We start from the raw sequence: 14956 nt of genomic DNA, 5'->3' as shown, positions 1-14956 counted from the left end.
AAATAAATAAAATCTTTAAAAATAATAATAAAATAAAATTAAGCCTTGAAACTATTATAGTGCCCGCATATGGACTCTAGAATAAAAACAATACTAAATTATAAGGTCAGGAAGGCCAACAAAGTTTTTACTTTTCCCCATAACATTTCCGTTGCTGGTTTTTATGAAACAGCAAATACTGAACCCTTTCAAAATTTCTCATTATTTTTCCCTCCCTTCCTTCCCGTGTGTGCGTGTGCACGTGGGCCTGTGTTTATAGGACTTGTCCGTTAATCCAACCCTGGAGGCAGGGGCTATATTAATAGCCTCATTTTAGAGCCTGGGAAACTGAGGCTCGGAGAGGCAAAGAACTTGCCAAAGGTCCCGTGAGGGTCAGAGCTGGATTTGAACTTGGCTTATCGGATGCCCAAGCCTAAGGCTTGCCCAGTCAGCTAGCTGTTGTGTGGAGCCCCCGATTGTCCCATGGAAGGTGGTTTGCTCCCGGAAGGTCTATCTTCTTACACATGTGGGGTGTTGAAGGCTCAGTCCTGGTGAAGCGACAGTTAGCTGACCGGGGTAAATTAACAGGATGCATGTGGGGAAAGCACCACCCCTGAGGCTTTCCCGACAAGCCACTTTGGATCTCCCGCCTCCCCTGCACGGGTCCCCGGGGCTGGGGGAAGGGTGTGAAAGGCACATAGGATTTTGTCCTGATGTGCTGAGTGGAGTCATCAGGGTTTGTTGCTGGAAGTGTTTTGTCCTCATGTAATTAGCACCAAAGGGCCACTCTCAGGGGATTAAAGAAGAAAATCACAGCTGGCTGGCCTCCATCAGCTCCAGGGCTCTTGGCTGAACCCTCTTCAAACTGAAGAGAAATCTGGGAGGTGGCATGAGCTAACCTCTAAGCCCTCTGCTTTGCAAGTTCCCACACTCAGTTGCGTCCCTCTGTCCGAGGGAGGTCGAGGTTGGCGGGTCCTGGGGGGGCCGGCTCAGGCTCACCAACCCCCCAGAGGCTGCTCTGTGAGCTTGGCAGAGAGAGGGAGAGCACCGATGTGTCCCCCCACCCCCACCCCCCAGCTCACTGCTCTGGAAAGCCCGCGCAGCTCGGCTCTCTCCAACACCACGAGCCCGCCCATTTTAGAGATGGACAAAACTGACACTCAGTGCACCGAGTGAGTTGGCCCCAGAGCCCCATGTCCCACCTGGAGACGTCACCCTCTGCTGCCCTCGAAACATTGATCTTCCCTCTGAGGCTGTGTGGTAGTGGGGTGCTGTTAACCCCATTTCGCAGACCAGGAGACTGAGGCCCCAGGAGGCTAAGGGACTGACTTAGGCCTTCTCATTAGAAAGCTCTGAACTTGGCCTAATACCCTGTCCCCTTGGGATAGAATTGCTGCAAGCTAGAACCACTGCACAAGCTCACTATTCTGGGTGACATGGATGATGGCCCTGGTGATGATCACAGCAATTGCTGAGGTCTTCCGCGTGTCGTGGGTAATTTTAAGCTTTGTTCATCCAGTCTTACTTCGCTGTTTTCATATCCTGGAAAGGGGTGGATTCCTATCCTTATTTTCCTCGTAAGGCCAGGGTCTTGCCCAAGAGGTAGAGCCAGGAAGTCATTCCAAGTGGTGTTGCTACAATGTGTCCCCGCAGGGGGGACCAGATGCATGGCTCCCGGCCTCTCGCAGATTTTGCAGTGGCTCTCAGCTCTGCATCTGGCCGGATGGCGGGGTGGGCAGATGGGGGCTCCGTCCGCCTGGCTTGGTCGTCACTGAGGCCCTGGGACATGTAGGTTTGTGCTCTGAGTTATCATGGGAAGTTCACGTTCTTTGCCAGGAAATGAGGAAGGGTAAAGGATCATCTGATTCCGATGAGCCTTTTATGGAGTGCCTGTGGTGTCTTACTTACACGGGGGGGGGGGGGGGGGGGGGGGCTGGGGAGAATTCTTCTTCTTTTTTTTTTAACAAGCAGTAAATATTGAGTTGAAGAAGCAGGCATGCTGAAAGGACTTGGGACTTCAGCTCTGGCTCTTTGACCACAAATGCATGCTCCAGCCTCCTCCCTCTGTGTTCTCCCAACCTCAGAGGGAATCTGGCTCCCCGTTACCCCTTTGATTCAACAGTGTTGAGACCCCACTGGGGGAGGTGGGATGGTGAGGAGGGGTACCATCTACTTGGTGCAGATGAGGTGAAGGAGAAGGTAGGTGTATAATCAAATCATCCCCACAAATACATGTGCTCAGGAAGGGAGTTCTGGGGAGCTGTGAGGTGGACCCTGGGGCCTGTCAGAGTCTGGGAGGGCAGGGGGTGGGGGGGACAAGGTGGGTGTAACAAAAGAGGTGCACATGGGATCCATAGGCTGGTGGGGCTGGAGCAGAGAGAAGGAGGGAGAGTGGGGCAGGTGGGAGCTGAGGCCCAAGAGCCCACCATGAAAATACTGGTCTCCCCAGACCCCATCTGTCACCTGCTATGAAAGATGCCAGAGCTTCCTGAGGGTCTGGAAAATTCCTGCTGGGCTCCAGTACAAACCCTCAGACTATCTCTTCCTGCCCAGAATCTCTTCCTACCAGCTCTGCCGGAGGACAAGGGTAGGAGAGGAAGGCCCAGAGAAAGAGAAGGACCCTGACCTGCAGAGTAGTGGGTTGGGGCATGGGCCCTGGAGCTGGGTTCGAATCCCTGTTCTGCCAACACCCCCACTTGTTTGTGCCCAGTTTCCTTTTTTGTCCCGTGAGGCTAAGAACCGGGCCTACCCCAGTTGGTGCAAGGGTTAATTTGGACAGAGCGTGGGGAACACGCGGCCTGCTCCCAGCAAGTGCCACAGGTGTTAGCTGTCATCTGTGGAGGCCCAGCACTGACATTCACCTTCACGTGTGGCATTGGGTGGGCAACTGCTCTTCCACACACAGGAGAGGCTGTGTCCTCCATTCCTTACTGGCCTGGGACAGGGAGTGGTGACCCTACAGCGACATAGACCTGGCCCCCTCCCTCTCGCTGGGTCCCCTAGCAGCCTGGCATGGGAAGGAAGAGAAACAGTGAGCCTGGGTCTGTTCTCGGTCCCAGCTTGGTTTTCTCCTTTTATGGTCAGCCTGCAGGCCTCTGGCTCCCCAGCCATAAACCACGAGCTTGTGTTTGGGATCAGGCCGAAATAGCTGGTCTGTGGGGAGCTGGGCATCCCCTGAGAGTCTTCAGGCTTTCTTCGAGGGGGCGGACCACCAGAGTCCTTTATCTCCTCGGAAAGCTGACCCGCAGACTTGCACATCCAAGGCCAGACCTGAGTCCGGGGAGAAGGAGGAGAGAGGCATGTTTAGGGGTGCGTGTGAGGTAAGGAGCACCCCAGGTCTCTGGGCTGGGTGATGCTGGAATGCCGGGCCCAGGCCCACACACCTCTGCTCCTGGACCGTGTCCTGTCTCCATCTCTGACCTACTGTGTCCCAGGCCCTCTGCTTGAGGTGCTCTGCTTCCTTGGTGTCTCCCCCACCCCCCTCCTGGGATTCCTACACATCTTACACATGCAGCTCAGTATCACTTCAGCTGTGAAGACTTAGCATCTCTGTCTCAGGTGGCAGCAAAACCGACCCTCTCGTACGTAGCACTTTGGGCAAATACTCATTGTAGCTTTTGCTCACTTCCTGTGGTCATTTCTTTGCCCATCGGACTCCCACACTGCATCCCAAGCCTCTCTAACACAGACTCAGTAGGTCTTCGTGAACTTTGTGTTTCTAGTAGGGGGTCAGGACTTGTTTGCTGAGTGAACATGTGACCAGAGATGTAAGTGTTTACCATCGCTTCTGTCTCGATTGCCTTTAGAGAGAGATGCAAATGAGTAAGCATTTCTTTCTTTCTTTTTTTTTTTTTTAAGATTTATTTATTTGAGAGAGAGAGAGAGTGAGCATGAGTGGGGGGTGGGGGGAGGGCAGAGACAGAGGGAGAAGCAGATTCCCCACTGAGCAGGGAACCTGAGGCGGGACTCGATCCCAGCTCGATCCCAGGACCCTGAGATCATGACCTGAGCTGAAGGCAGACTCTTAACCGACTGAACAACCCAGGTGCCGCAAGTAAGCATTTCTTGAGTACCTACTATGTGTCAAGCACTGTTCCTGGCACCTGGGATCAGGCACAGCCCTTGACCTTCAGCAGCTCAGGGGCCAGTAGGAGAAGCATTGAAAGCAGTTTTGTAACTTCCTTTTTTTTTTTAAAGATTTATTTATTTATTTGAGAGAGAGAGCATGCACGCACAAGCTGGGGGAAGGGCAGAGGGAAAGAGAGAGAAACTGTAGCAGACTCCTTGCTGAGCTCAGAGCCTGCTGCGGGGCTCGATCTCAAGACCCTGAGATCACAACATGAGCCGAAACCAAGAGTCAGACACTTAACCGACTGAGCCGCCCAGGAGCCCCCAGTTTTGTAACTTCTGAAAAACGTATAGATCTGTGTGAAGTTTAAGGAGTCGGATCTCTTGATTCAGAGATGGTGTAAAATTAACATAGTTTTTTTTAAAAGAAGCTTTATTGTGGTATAATTTATATACCACAAATTAATCCATTTAAAGTATACAGTTCCCTAGTCACTAGTGGATTTACAGGGGGATGCAGTCATCACACAATCTAATTTTCTATTTCTCTCACCCTCCCCCCCCAAAATTGTGTGCCCCTTGGTAGTCCCTTCCCCATCCTACCTTCAGTTCCAGGCAATTACTCATCTACTTCCTGTCTCTCCACATTTGCCTATTCTGGATGCTTCCTATCAATAGAATGAATGCTACAGTATGTGGTCCTTTGTGACTGGCTTCTTTCCCTGAGCATCATGACTTCAAGGTTCATCCATGTTGTAACACGTATCAGTGTGACATTTCTTCTTTATGGCTGAGTAATATTCCACTGTTTGGACATGCCACATTTTGTTTATCCACTCAGCACTTGATGGATTTTTTATTGTTCCCACTGTTTGGCTATTGTAAATAATGTAAAGTAGCATACTTTTTACTAAGATGGAAAGACAGTTTTTCCATCCATCCGTAGAGTCCTGTCATGGACAAATGATCTGTTATTTTTCCAGATAATCTGTACTCTTTCCTGCTAAAAAGTCTTGAGGTGAAACAATGATCCCAGTGAGATTAGGTGCCACAATGGAGGGAACCTTTGGACTATCAGAACCAGGGCCACCATGAGGCCATGTGGTGCCTTTATAGAAATAGAAAAACTCACCCCTTTCTTTTTCTTTTTTTTTTTTTTAAAGATTTTATTTATTTGCGAGAGAGAGAATGAGAGACAGAGAACATGAGAGGGAGGAGGGTCAGAGGGAGAAGCAGACTCCCTGCAGAGCAGGGAGCCCGATGTGGGACTCAATCCCGGGACTCCAGGATCATGACCCGAGCCGAAGGCAGTCGCTCAACCAACTGAGCCACCCAGGCGCCCCAACTCACCCCTTTCTCAAGGCACTTTCCCTCCATCTGCTGGAAGATTGTCTTAATAAATGTACAAATCTATAATGACCAATGTGAATGGTTCCCCCTTGAGTTATGCAGTGTACAACTTGTACCACTGTCCATGGCAGTCCCAGGGGGGATATGCAGTAGAAAGTCCTCCAGTTTAGCTCTAAGGAGGTGTAGAGTCAGAAAAAATCATAGAAGAAGTGACTCTCAAGATGCCATTTCAAGAATGGATTGGGAATGGGGCACCTGGGTAGCTCAGTTGGTTGAGCATCCGACTCTTGGTTTCGGCTCAGGTTATGATCTCAGGGTTGTGAGATCAAGCCCTGTGTCTGGCTGGGCACTCAGTGGGGAGTCTGCTTGAGATTCTCTTCCTCTCCCTCTGCCCTCCCCTGCCCCACTTACGCTCTCTCTCTTTCAAATAAATACATAAATCTTTAAAAAAAGAAAAAAGAAAAAAAAGAATGGATTGGGGTATATACTCCAAAGAATTGAAAACAAGTTCTCAAATAAAACCTGTACTTGAATGTTCAGAGCAGCACTCTTCACAGTAGCCGAAAGGTAGAAACAACCCAAATGCCCATCGATGGATGAATGGATACACAAAATATGGTCTATCCATACAAGGAAATAGTACTCAGCCATGGAAAGGAAGGAAGTTTGGACACATGTCACAACAGGGATGACCTTCAAAAACACCACGCTAAGTGAAACAAGGCAGACACAAAAGGCTACATATTGTACGACTGTATTTATGTGAAGTGTCTAGAAGAGGTTGATCTGTAGAGACAGAAAGCAGATGAGTGGTTGCTAGCAGTTATGGGAGTGGGGAAGGAAGAGTGATTTGCTAAATGGGTTGGGGATTGGGGCTGATAAGAATGTTCTGGAATGGGTGCCTGGGTGGCTCAGTCAGTTAAGCGTCTGCCTTCAGCTCAGGTCATGATTCCAGGGTCCTGGGATCGAGTCCTGCATCGGGCTCCCTGCTTGGTGGGGAGTCTGCTTCTCTCTCTCTCTCTCTCTCTCTCCCCCCCTCTCCCTGCTGCTCCCCCTGCTTGTGCGAGCTCTCTCTCTCTGTCAAATAAATAAATAAATTCTTAAAAAAAAGGAATGTTCTGGACCTAGATGTGTACCAGGCACACCGTGCACAGGGCACAACCCTGTGAACACACTCCATGCCACCAAATTGTTCACTTGTACTTCATTAATGTTGTGTTGTGTGAATTTCACCTCAATGGGAAAAAGGAGGAGGAGGAAAATGGGTCAGGCAGGAAGAGGGTGCTGTGGGCAGAAGAAGCAGCGAGGGCAAAGCTTGGAGGGGACCTTGCTTCCCCCGTTCAGAGGACTCTGCTCTCTTGTGTCAGACCCAAGCTCGCACTCAGGAAGGAGGCAGAACGCCCCAGGAGGAAGTCACGGGTCAGCATGCGGTGCCCACATCAAGCCCTCCTTCTGCCCACAGCCTCGCTCCGTCAGCTTCCCACGCTTGGAGGTGGTGCATTTCCGATGGGAATGTCCCCGGCCAGAGGTCCCAGCAGCCCCCAGCGCAGAGCGGCCCTGGCAGGTTCCAAGCCTTCCCCAGGAGCCTGCTGCCTCTCCTGGGGACCTGGGGGGAAGGGCCCCAGGACCAGCATCTGACCCTATAAATCTCCTGTGCCCTGGACCAGGCTTCCCAAGGCTGCTGGGAAAGCCTGTCCCTCTCCCTGGACTGATGAATCAAGATAGCCCGTCCGTCTGTCAGTCAGTCTCAAAATCATCCCTTAAAATAGCGGAGGTTGTCTGGGCCAGGCCCCCTGGGGGGGGGTGTCTCTCTCTGCCTCGTTCTGATTGCAGGGTGCGTGGTTCCTCTACCCCTCACCCGCTTTCTGAATCAGTTTTTCATAGGTTTCTTATTTGGCTCTGTTCCTGAGCGGGTTTCTCCTTTGGCTGGAAGTTGGAGGCGCAGATATCCATACTCCCTGATTCCAGAACGAGGAGCTGGTGGTCGCTCCAGAGCCGGGCACCTGCCCCCGCGGATTTCCCCTCCACGGGAGAGGGGATACTGACTGCTATCTCTTCCCACCGAGCCCTGCTGAGCTTTAAGGCTTGTCTTCTGTTTTTCTGCCCTAAGTCAAGGCCTGGGCAGGGTTGGTTCCTTCTGGAAACTCTGAGGGAGAATCCGGGCCGCACCTGCCTCCTGGCTTCAGGGGGTGGCTGACCATCCTTGGTGTTCCTCGGCTTGTAGATGTGTCTACACCTCCAGTCTGTCGCCTTCTTCATGCGGCCTTGTCCCTGTATCTCTAATCTCACCGCCCTTTCTCTTAGAAATAGCAACACCGGTCATGGATTTGGATCCCACCCTAAATCCAGGATCATCTCATCTGGAGATCCTTAATTACACCTCTAATACCTTGATTCTAAATAAGGTCACCTTCTGAGTTTCAGAGCAGACATATCTTCTGCGGGGAGGGCACCGTGCCCTTGGGCAATTCATGTTCTGCGCTCTATTTTCCTCATCTGTAAAATGGGGGTGATGCCAGTGCCCACCTCCGGGGCTGCCTTGGGAATTAAATGGGTCACGCAGCACCAAAGGAGCTCAGCATGGGCCCGAGGTGCAGTGAGCTCCCCGGAAGGGGGAGATTGTGGGTGGTGGCTATTTCTCGCCTCTGTGTCTGAAGTTTTGGGGTTACAGTGGTTTCCTCAAGAGCAGTAAAGAGTATTTTTCCCTTGACCACTTTTTGATGAGATGAGGGAATGGTTATGCATGCTCCCAGCACAAACGTGAACAGGTTAGAGGCAGATGGAGTGAAAATCGGTGTCCCTCCTGTTGTGATTCTCAACCCTCAGACCCTGTCCTCAGGAACAAGCACTGTAGGCCACGTCAAGAGTGGTGACTTCATGATGTATCCAAGTATTTGAGGGTGTGTGTGCATATGTGGGTGTATATGTGTGCCTGCCTGTGTATAGATGTTCCTCTTTTTATTTATTTACATTTTTAGAGAGAGAGTATTGCGAGTAGGGGAGTGGGGCAGAGGGGCAGAGGGAGAGAGAGAGAAGAATCCCAAGCAGACTCCCTGCTGAGTGTGGAGCCCGACTCAGGGCTGGATCTCAGGACCTTGAGATCAGGACCTGAGCCAAAATCAAGAGTCGGACACTTAACCGACTGAGCCACCCAGGTGGCTGCTTGGTCCTTTTTACTGGCTGCCTAATGTGCCCTTACATGGCCGTACCAGAATTTAAATACTGGAAGTTTGACTAGCTCGTCTTCAGTGGACAGACCAGTTAAATGGTTTGCATCTGGTCTTTTGCTACTGCTGATGTTGTTGCAGTGACCGACTCAGGTGTCTGTCGTTAGACACATGTGTGGGTGTTTCTGATGTGGATGTTTCTGGAAGGGTATGGAGCAGCCAGGAATCGTAGCAGAAGATGGGGGTATCGGTGGGAGTCAGTGCAGCTGGCCTGGAGGGTGGGACTGTGTGGGTATGGAGTTCTGATGCAGGAGGAGAGCACTCCGTCTCTCTGTCTTGTTCCTGGGGCCCTTCTCCATGCAAGGGCCTCCCCCTGGCCCTCACTCAGCTCAGGGGTCAGACTTGTCTGAATGGAGTGTCTCCACACTCCCTGAACATGGCGCCTGTAGGCAGCTGAGGTCCGTGCTACCACCTCAAGGTGGAAAAACTGAGAGCAAGGAAGAGGAGTTGAGTAGTCTTTTGGTACTTCTGCCTTTTATTGTGAGGATTTGCCTCAACCGGATCACCAGAATGTCCATCTGTGATCTGAGAGAAGAAAAGGAGAATTGACTGGAGGTGGCACAAGGTCCATGGAGCTTGCCCAATCATCTCATTCATCTTGCCCTGCGGTGGGCCAGATCTTCTCTATGAGATAGAACTCCCCCCTCTAGATATGGTCATTAATGTCCTCTCTGTTTCCCAGTGACACACAGGAATGGCTTTCTCCATATCCATCCATCCACCCACCCATCAGTCCGTCCGTCCGTCCATCCATCCATCCATCCATGTATCCATCCATGTATCCATCCATCTTCCCATCCATCCATCCAGCCATTCATCTTCCCATCCAACCATCCATCTAACAAATATAATTGAGCACTTACTATGTGCCAAGTACTGGAGATACAATGTTAGACAAAACATATAAGCTCCTACTTCCCCAATAAAGCCTGCTTTCTAGTATGGGGAGACAGTGTGGGCCCAAAGTGATGGTTCTTAGACTAGGTGTGGCAGGGGTGGTGGGACAGATGTGTGGATTTGAGATCTGATTCTTAGGAAGTGGATCCTTCTATCCCAGAGGCCACTCCATGCCCTGGTTCCTTCTTCCCACCTGGACCCTTAGCACAGCTTCTTCCTGGCCTGGGAATAGGCCTCACACCTTCCCTTGGCTGGGCCATGCTGATCTCCCCAAGCTGCCTTGTCCCCCAGTGCCTTCCCTAATCCCCTGCAGCCGTGGCCCCTCAGGACCCATGTCCCATTTCCTCTGTGCTGTCATACCTGGGAAAGCAGAAAGAACCCGAACTCAGACCCACGTGTTTCAGAACCCTGATCAGTCACCGAAGTGGCCGTGTGACTTTGGGCTACATAACCTCTGTTTTCTCAACCCCGAAGGGGTCAGGATCAAAGGTCGCACATGAGAAGTGCCTGACGCTATATCTGGCCCAATAAATACTAGGTTGGGGTTCAAATCCTGCCTCACCCACTGCTGTGTATGGTCAAGTTTAAAAGTTTCTGTGTGTCTCAGTTTCTCCATCTGTACAATGGGGATAAAAATAGCCTATCTCATAGGATATGTGAGGGTCTAATGTGTGTTAATACAGGTCAATGCTTAAAACAATGCATGGCACGGAGGAAGTGCCAAGTATTACATACTATTATGTGGTATTTTTAGGGCCAGCGTCATGTCTAATACCTGGTAGATACCCTTAAAGTATTTGTTGAATGAATGAATAAATGAGTCAGTTTTTCGCATGTATATCGAGCTTCCCCATCAAGAAGCCCACTTCTTCTAGGTTTGGGGGTGGTTTTTTGCAGAGCTCACCAAGCTAAACTTTCTGTGTCAGGAGCTCAGGGCTTGGGAGCTGGGGGTCCAGAAACCAAAGGAAGCGAGGTCCAGAACTAGGTGCTTCTGCCTGAGGACTCCATGGTCCTGTGGGGCACAGACACAAGAAAACAGAAAAAAGCAAACCCAGGACAGAGCGCTCTGGAAGCACAGGTCCCTATGGGACCAGGGGCGTGGAGGGTCACCCCTGTCTTGGGGACAGGCAGGAACCAGGGAGAGAGCTCCTGAATTTCTATCTGGGAGGGACTTGGAGGCAGCAGTGGGATTCTGGAGGGGGCTGGGGGCTTTTCTTGGAGCTTACTCTCTCTACCAAGGTTGGTGATTTGTGATAGCTTGACAGCGTTGAAGGGGATTTACAGCCAAGCCACCCGTGGGGAAGGCTTCTTGGAGGAGGTGTCATCTTTGAGGCTGAGGGACCAGGAAGGGGCCAGGAGACAAAGAAGAGAGCAGCCTGAACAAAGGCAGGAGTGAGCTCGGGGGTGGGGGGGATCACTGGGGCATCAGAGTGAAGGACACAGGAGTGCCAAGGCTGGGGAGGTGGGCTGGGCCAGTTATGGGAGGTCTTGGGTGCCATGCTCAGGACTGCGGGCCTTATCTGAGGGCACTAACTTTTTATTTTTATTCATTTTTTATTAAAGATTTCTATTTATTTGAGAGAGAGAGAGCACAAGTTGGGGGAAGGACAGAGGGAGAAGGAGAAGCAAACTCTCGGCTGAGCAGGGAGCCCGATGCGGGACTTGATCCCAGGACTCTGGGATCATGACCTGAGCCAAAGGCAGATGCTTAACCTACTGAGCCACCCAGGCGCCCCAGACACTAACTTTTTAAAGACGACTTTGTTGGGCACCTGGGTAATGCGGTCAGTTGAGCGTCTTACTCTTGGTCTCTGCTCAGGTTGTGACCTCAAGGTCCTGAGATCAAGCCCCGTGTCGGGCTCCGCATTCATTGTGGAATCTGCTTGAGGTTCTCTCTCCTTCTCCCTCTGCCCCTCCTGCTCATGCTCTCTCTCTCTCTTTAAAATAAATAAGTCTTAAAAAACAATGAAGATGGCTTTACTGAGATAAAATTTGAGTACCAAAAATTCACCCATTTTAAGTGTGAACTTCGAAGATCTTTAGTAAATCGATAGACTTAGGTCAGCATCACTGTAATCCAGTTTCAGAACCCCAAATGCCCATTTGCAGCCGCTGGTGACCACCCACCTGCTTTCTGACTTCACAGATTTGCCCACTCTACACATTTTGTATAAATGCGGTCCTATAGTATGTGGCCTTTTGTATCTGACTTCCTTTACTTAGCACAATGTTTTTTGGGGGTCATCCATGTCATAGCGTGTGTCACTAGGACATCATTGTCTTTATGGCTGAATAATATTCCCTGTTATGAATCTACCTCATATTGTTTATTCATTCCCCAAGTGATGGGCACTTGGGTCGCTTCCACTTTTTAGCTATTATGCCAACACTGCTGTGAACGTTCGTGAGCTAGTCTTGCAGGGACACGTGCTTTCAGTTCTCTTGGATATATTCCCAGGACTGGAATTCTGGTCCTATGGTAGATTTATGTTGGACTTTTTAAGAAAATTCCAGAGTGGGAGAGTGTTAAGTTGCAGAGTGATCAGCAGCTTGGTGTGTTAGGAAGAGCACTCTGAGAAGGGGTTCGGAGGAGGACGGGACAAGATCCGGGGAGATCTTTGGTGAGGTGTGGATCAAGAGGGCCTGAGCACCATGACAGAGAGGATGGAGCCAGGGAATGGATTTCAGAAACACTTGCCACTTTGGCGTTGCCCATCAGCAGATAAGATGCTCTGATTTTTCGGTTACGGTTAATTCGCCAATGGTTGAAGTTGTCGGTAGCTGTCCCTGTATCCCTCATAGGGCAGGAAGTGGGTTCCAGACCCTGGCTCTACCCTCTGAGGCCACTTTAAGAGTAGAAGGTGATCGGGCACCTGGGTGGCTCTGTCGGTTAAGCGTCTGCCTTCGGCTCAGGTCATGATCCCAGGGTCCTGGGATCAAGCTCCACGTTGGGCTCCCTGCTCAGTGGAGAGTCTGCTTCTCCCTCTCCCTCTGCCCCTCCCCCTGCTTGTGCTCTCTTGCTCTTTCTCTCAAATAAATAAAATCTTAAAAAAAAAAAAAAGAGTAGAAGGTGATCAGTAATGTCTGCTTAATCACGTTTAATCTCACGATGCCCTATGTTTCCTGCCAGGGTTTTCTGGTGGTCAGCAACAGAGACCAGCACTTTATCTAGGAAAGGAATGTATGGAGGATTGTCAGGGAGCTCACGGATGGGATGGGAAGACTGGAGAGCCAGGCTCAGAAATGGCAGGAATGGGCTTCTCAGGATCTGGGGGCAGGAAGTGAGGGCTCAGGGCTCTGTCCACCCACTATGCTTCCCCATCCTCTTGGCTGGGGGACCAAGGGGGGCAGCCCCACCAAGACTGTGTATGATGGCAGGGGTGGGGTCGGAGGCACATCTCCTACAGGAACACAGGATGATGCTCTTCCCAGAGGAGGACATGCTAGGTTTTCAAACCCACTGTCTAATACCCTATATTCTAGATGCAGGAACTGAGGCACGGAGGGGTTAAGACCACTCATCCAAGGCCACAGAGCTGAGAAGTGGCCGAGTGAGACCCCAGTCTGCTCTGTCTGGCAGAGTGGGCTCCCGGGACCCTCCCCCCCCCCGCCCCCCCCCCCCCCCCCGAGCTGGACGGGCTAGAATGCCCACTGCCTTCTGAACTCATCAGGCTCCAGCATCTTTCTGGGGCTGCCTCCAGGACTTGGGGGGTAGGGAGGAGTGCCAAAAGGAGCCCTGCTGTCCTCTTGGCTCTGCTCTTGTTCCCTGCACCCTGGGCAATGAGCCCGGTTGGCCCTCACCACCTTTGTTGGGGCCAGTGTGCAGGAGCTTAGGATTGGGGGGGGGCTTGGGGAGGAGCTATCCCCAGACCCTCCACTCAGAGCTAATTCTAACTCATGGCCTTTTTTCTTTCTGTTCTCAGATCGAGAGGACCAGTCCATTCTGTGCACGTAAGTGGAGCTGCCTTTTCCTGTTTTTCTACAGTCGAGATCCAACCTGCTAAAGAGAGAGGTCTGTGAGGGCAGAGCTTTTGTTGACCTTCCCAGGCGTCTCGCTCGTATCTGGCATGGAGTAGAGCTGCGCTCAACTTGGGCTGAACGGAAGTCCTCATGCTGAGGCAGGCACACCCAAACTGTCGATGATACCTGGTGCCATCTTGTTCTGCAACGTCCCCCGTTCTAAAATGAGCATTTAGTGAGCACTTACTGCATGCTAGGCCCTGAGCTATTTACAGACAGAATTGCATCTCTCTGCATAACAGCTCTGGGAAGGTGGAGGGCGTCTCTGTTAGTGAGGAAATCTTGGCTCATGTTAAATTACTGCCCTAACATGTCGCAGTGAGCGAGCACATTTGTGTTGTATTTAGTAGTTGGTGTCACTGTGTCTTCGAAGACCCAAATACATAGTCAGAGGATGTTAACTCAATTTAGAATCACTCAGAGAATCTTTAATTCTCAAGAAAAATCCCTCCTGTCGTGGGCAGAATAATGGGCCCCCAGTGATCTCTGCATCCTAATTTCTGGAAGCTGTGAATATGTCAGGTCATGTGGCCTGGGGGCATGGAGGTTGCAGATGCTATTAAGGTTCCTAATCAGCAGACCTTAAAGTAGAGAGATTATCAAGATTATCCAGATGGCCCAGTGTCATCACAAGGTTCTTAAAAGTGGAAGTGGGAGGCAGAGCAGAGGGTCAGAGGGAGATGCAACGTGAGAACTTGACCCAAGATTGCTGACTTTGACGAGGGAGGACGCCAGGGATGAGAACAGCCTCTAGAAGCTGGAAAAGCCAAGGAACTGGACTCTCCCCTGGAGCTCCCAGAAAGAAAGAAATATAACCCTGCTGACACCTTGGTTTTAGCCCAGTGAGATCCATGTCAGACGTCTGACTTCTGGAACTGCGTGATCATAGATGCTGAGTTTCTAGTCATTTGTTATAGCAGCAACGAGAAACTCGTACCCTTCCCTTCCATCCTAACCCCTACACCACTCCCACCATCGCTCCTTACTCAGCAGATTTAATGGGGCCAGGCCTCCTGGTGGGTATAAGGCACCTGGGAATGAGCCAAAAATAAACAGGACCCCTCTTTTTAAGAGGGAAGTCAGCACTAGGATGGTAATCACATACTTGTCTTTTAGACTACCTGAACTTACTGCTTGACTTACCTTTTCAGAAACGAGAAAAAAAACTACATACACATTTTCTTAAATCACTCAAGTGAGTGTGTAATTACAAACTGTGAAAATTACAAAGACTGAAACACTTAAGGAACTAGAAGAATCTACACATAAGAAGTATTGTAATTGGGCAGAACGAGAAAGGCTTCTCCAAAGATGTGATATTTTGGCAGAAATAGCAAAGGAAAAGGGGGAAGAGGTTCCAGCATGTGCAAAGGCACTGGAGTCAGATGGAGCATGTTCTAATTAAGAAACTAAGA

General features: G+C 50.6%; 1 protein-coding gene across 5 annotated transcripts in view; it reads left to right on the top strand.

Annotated features, from left to right (window-relative positions):
• MYH11 (myosin heavy chain 11) overlaps nt 1-14956 on the top strand; it is a 115325-nt gene that overhangs the window by 34161 nt on the left and 66208 nt on the right. For all 5 annotated transcript variants that reach the window (XM_045875039.3, XM_045875041.3, XM_045875038.3 and 2 more), the window contains one exon: nt 13445-13472. In XM_045875039.3, coding sequence (XP_045730995.1) covers nt 13445-13472 — 28 coding nt within the window. The remainder of the gene's footprint in view (nt 1-13444; nt 13473-14956) is intronic.

Source organism: Mirounga angustirostris, unplaced genomic scaffold (assembly GCF_029215605.1).
Source record: "Mirounga angustirostris isolate CCGP_5_RB_7025 unplaced genomic scaffold, mMirAng1.0.hap1 SCAF_5, whole genome shotgun sequence".
NCBI classification, from domain to species: Eukaryota; Metazoa; Chordata; class Mammalia; order Carnivora; family Phocidae; genus Mirounga; species Mirounga angustirostris.
Note: the sequence above shows the minus strand (reverse complement) of the source record. Positions and strands in the feature narration are given on the sequence as shown.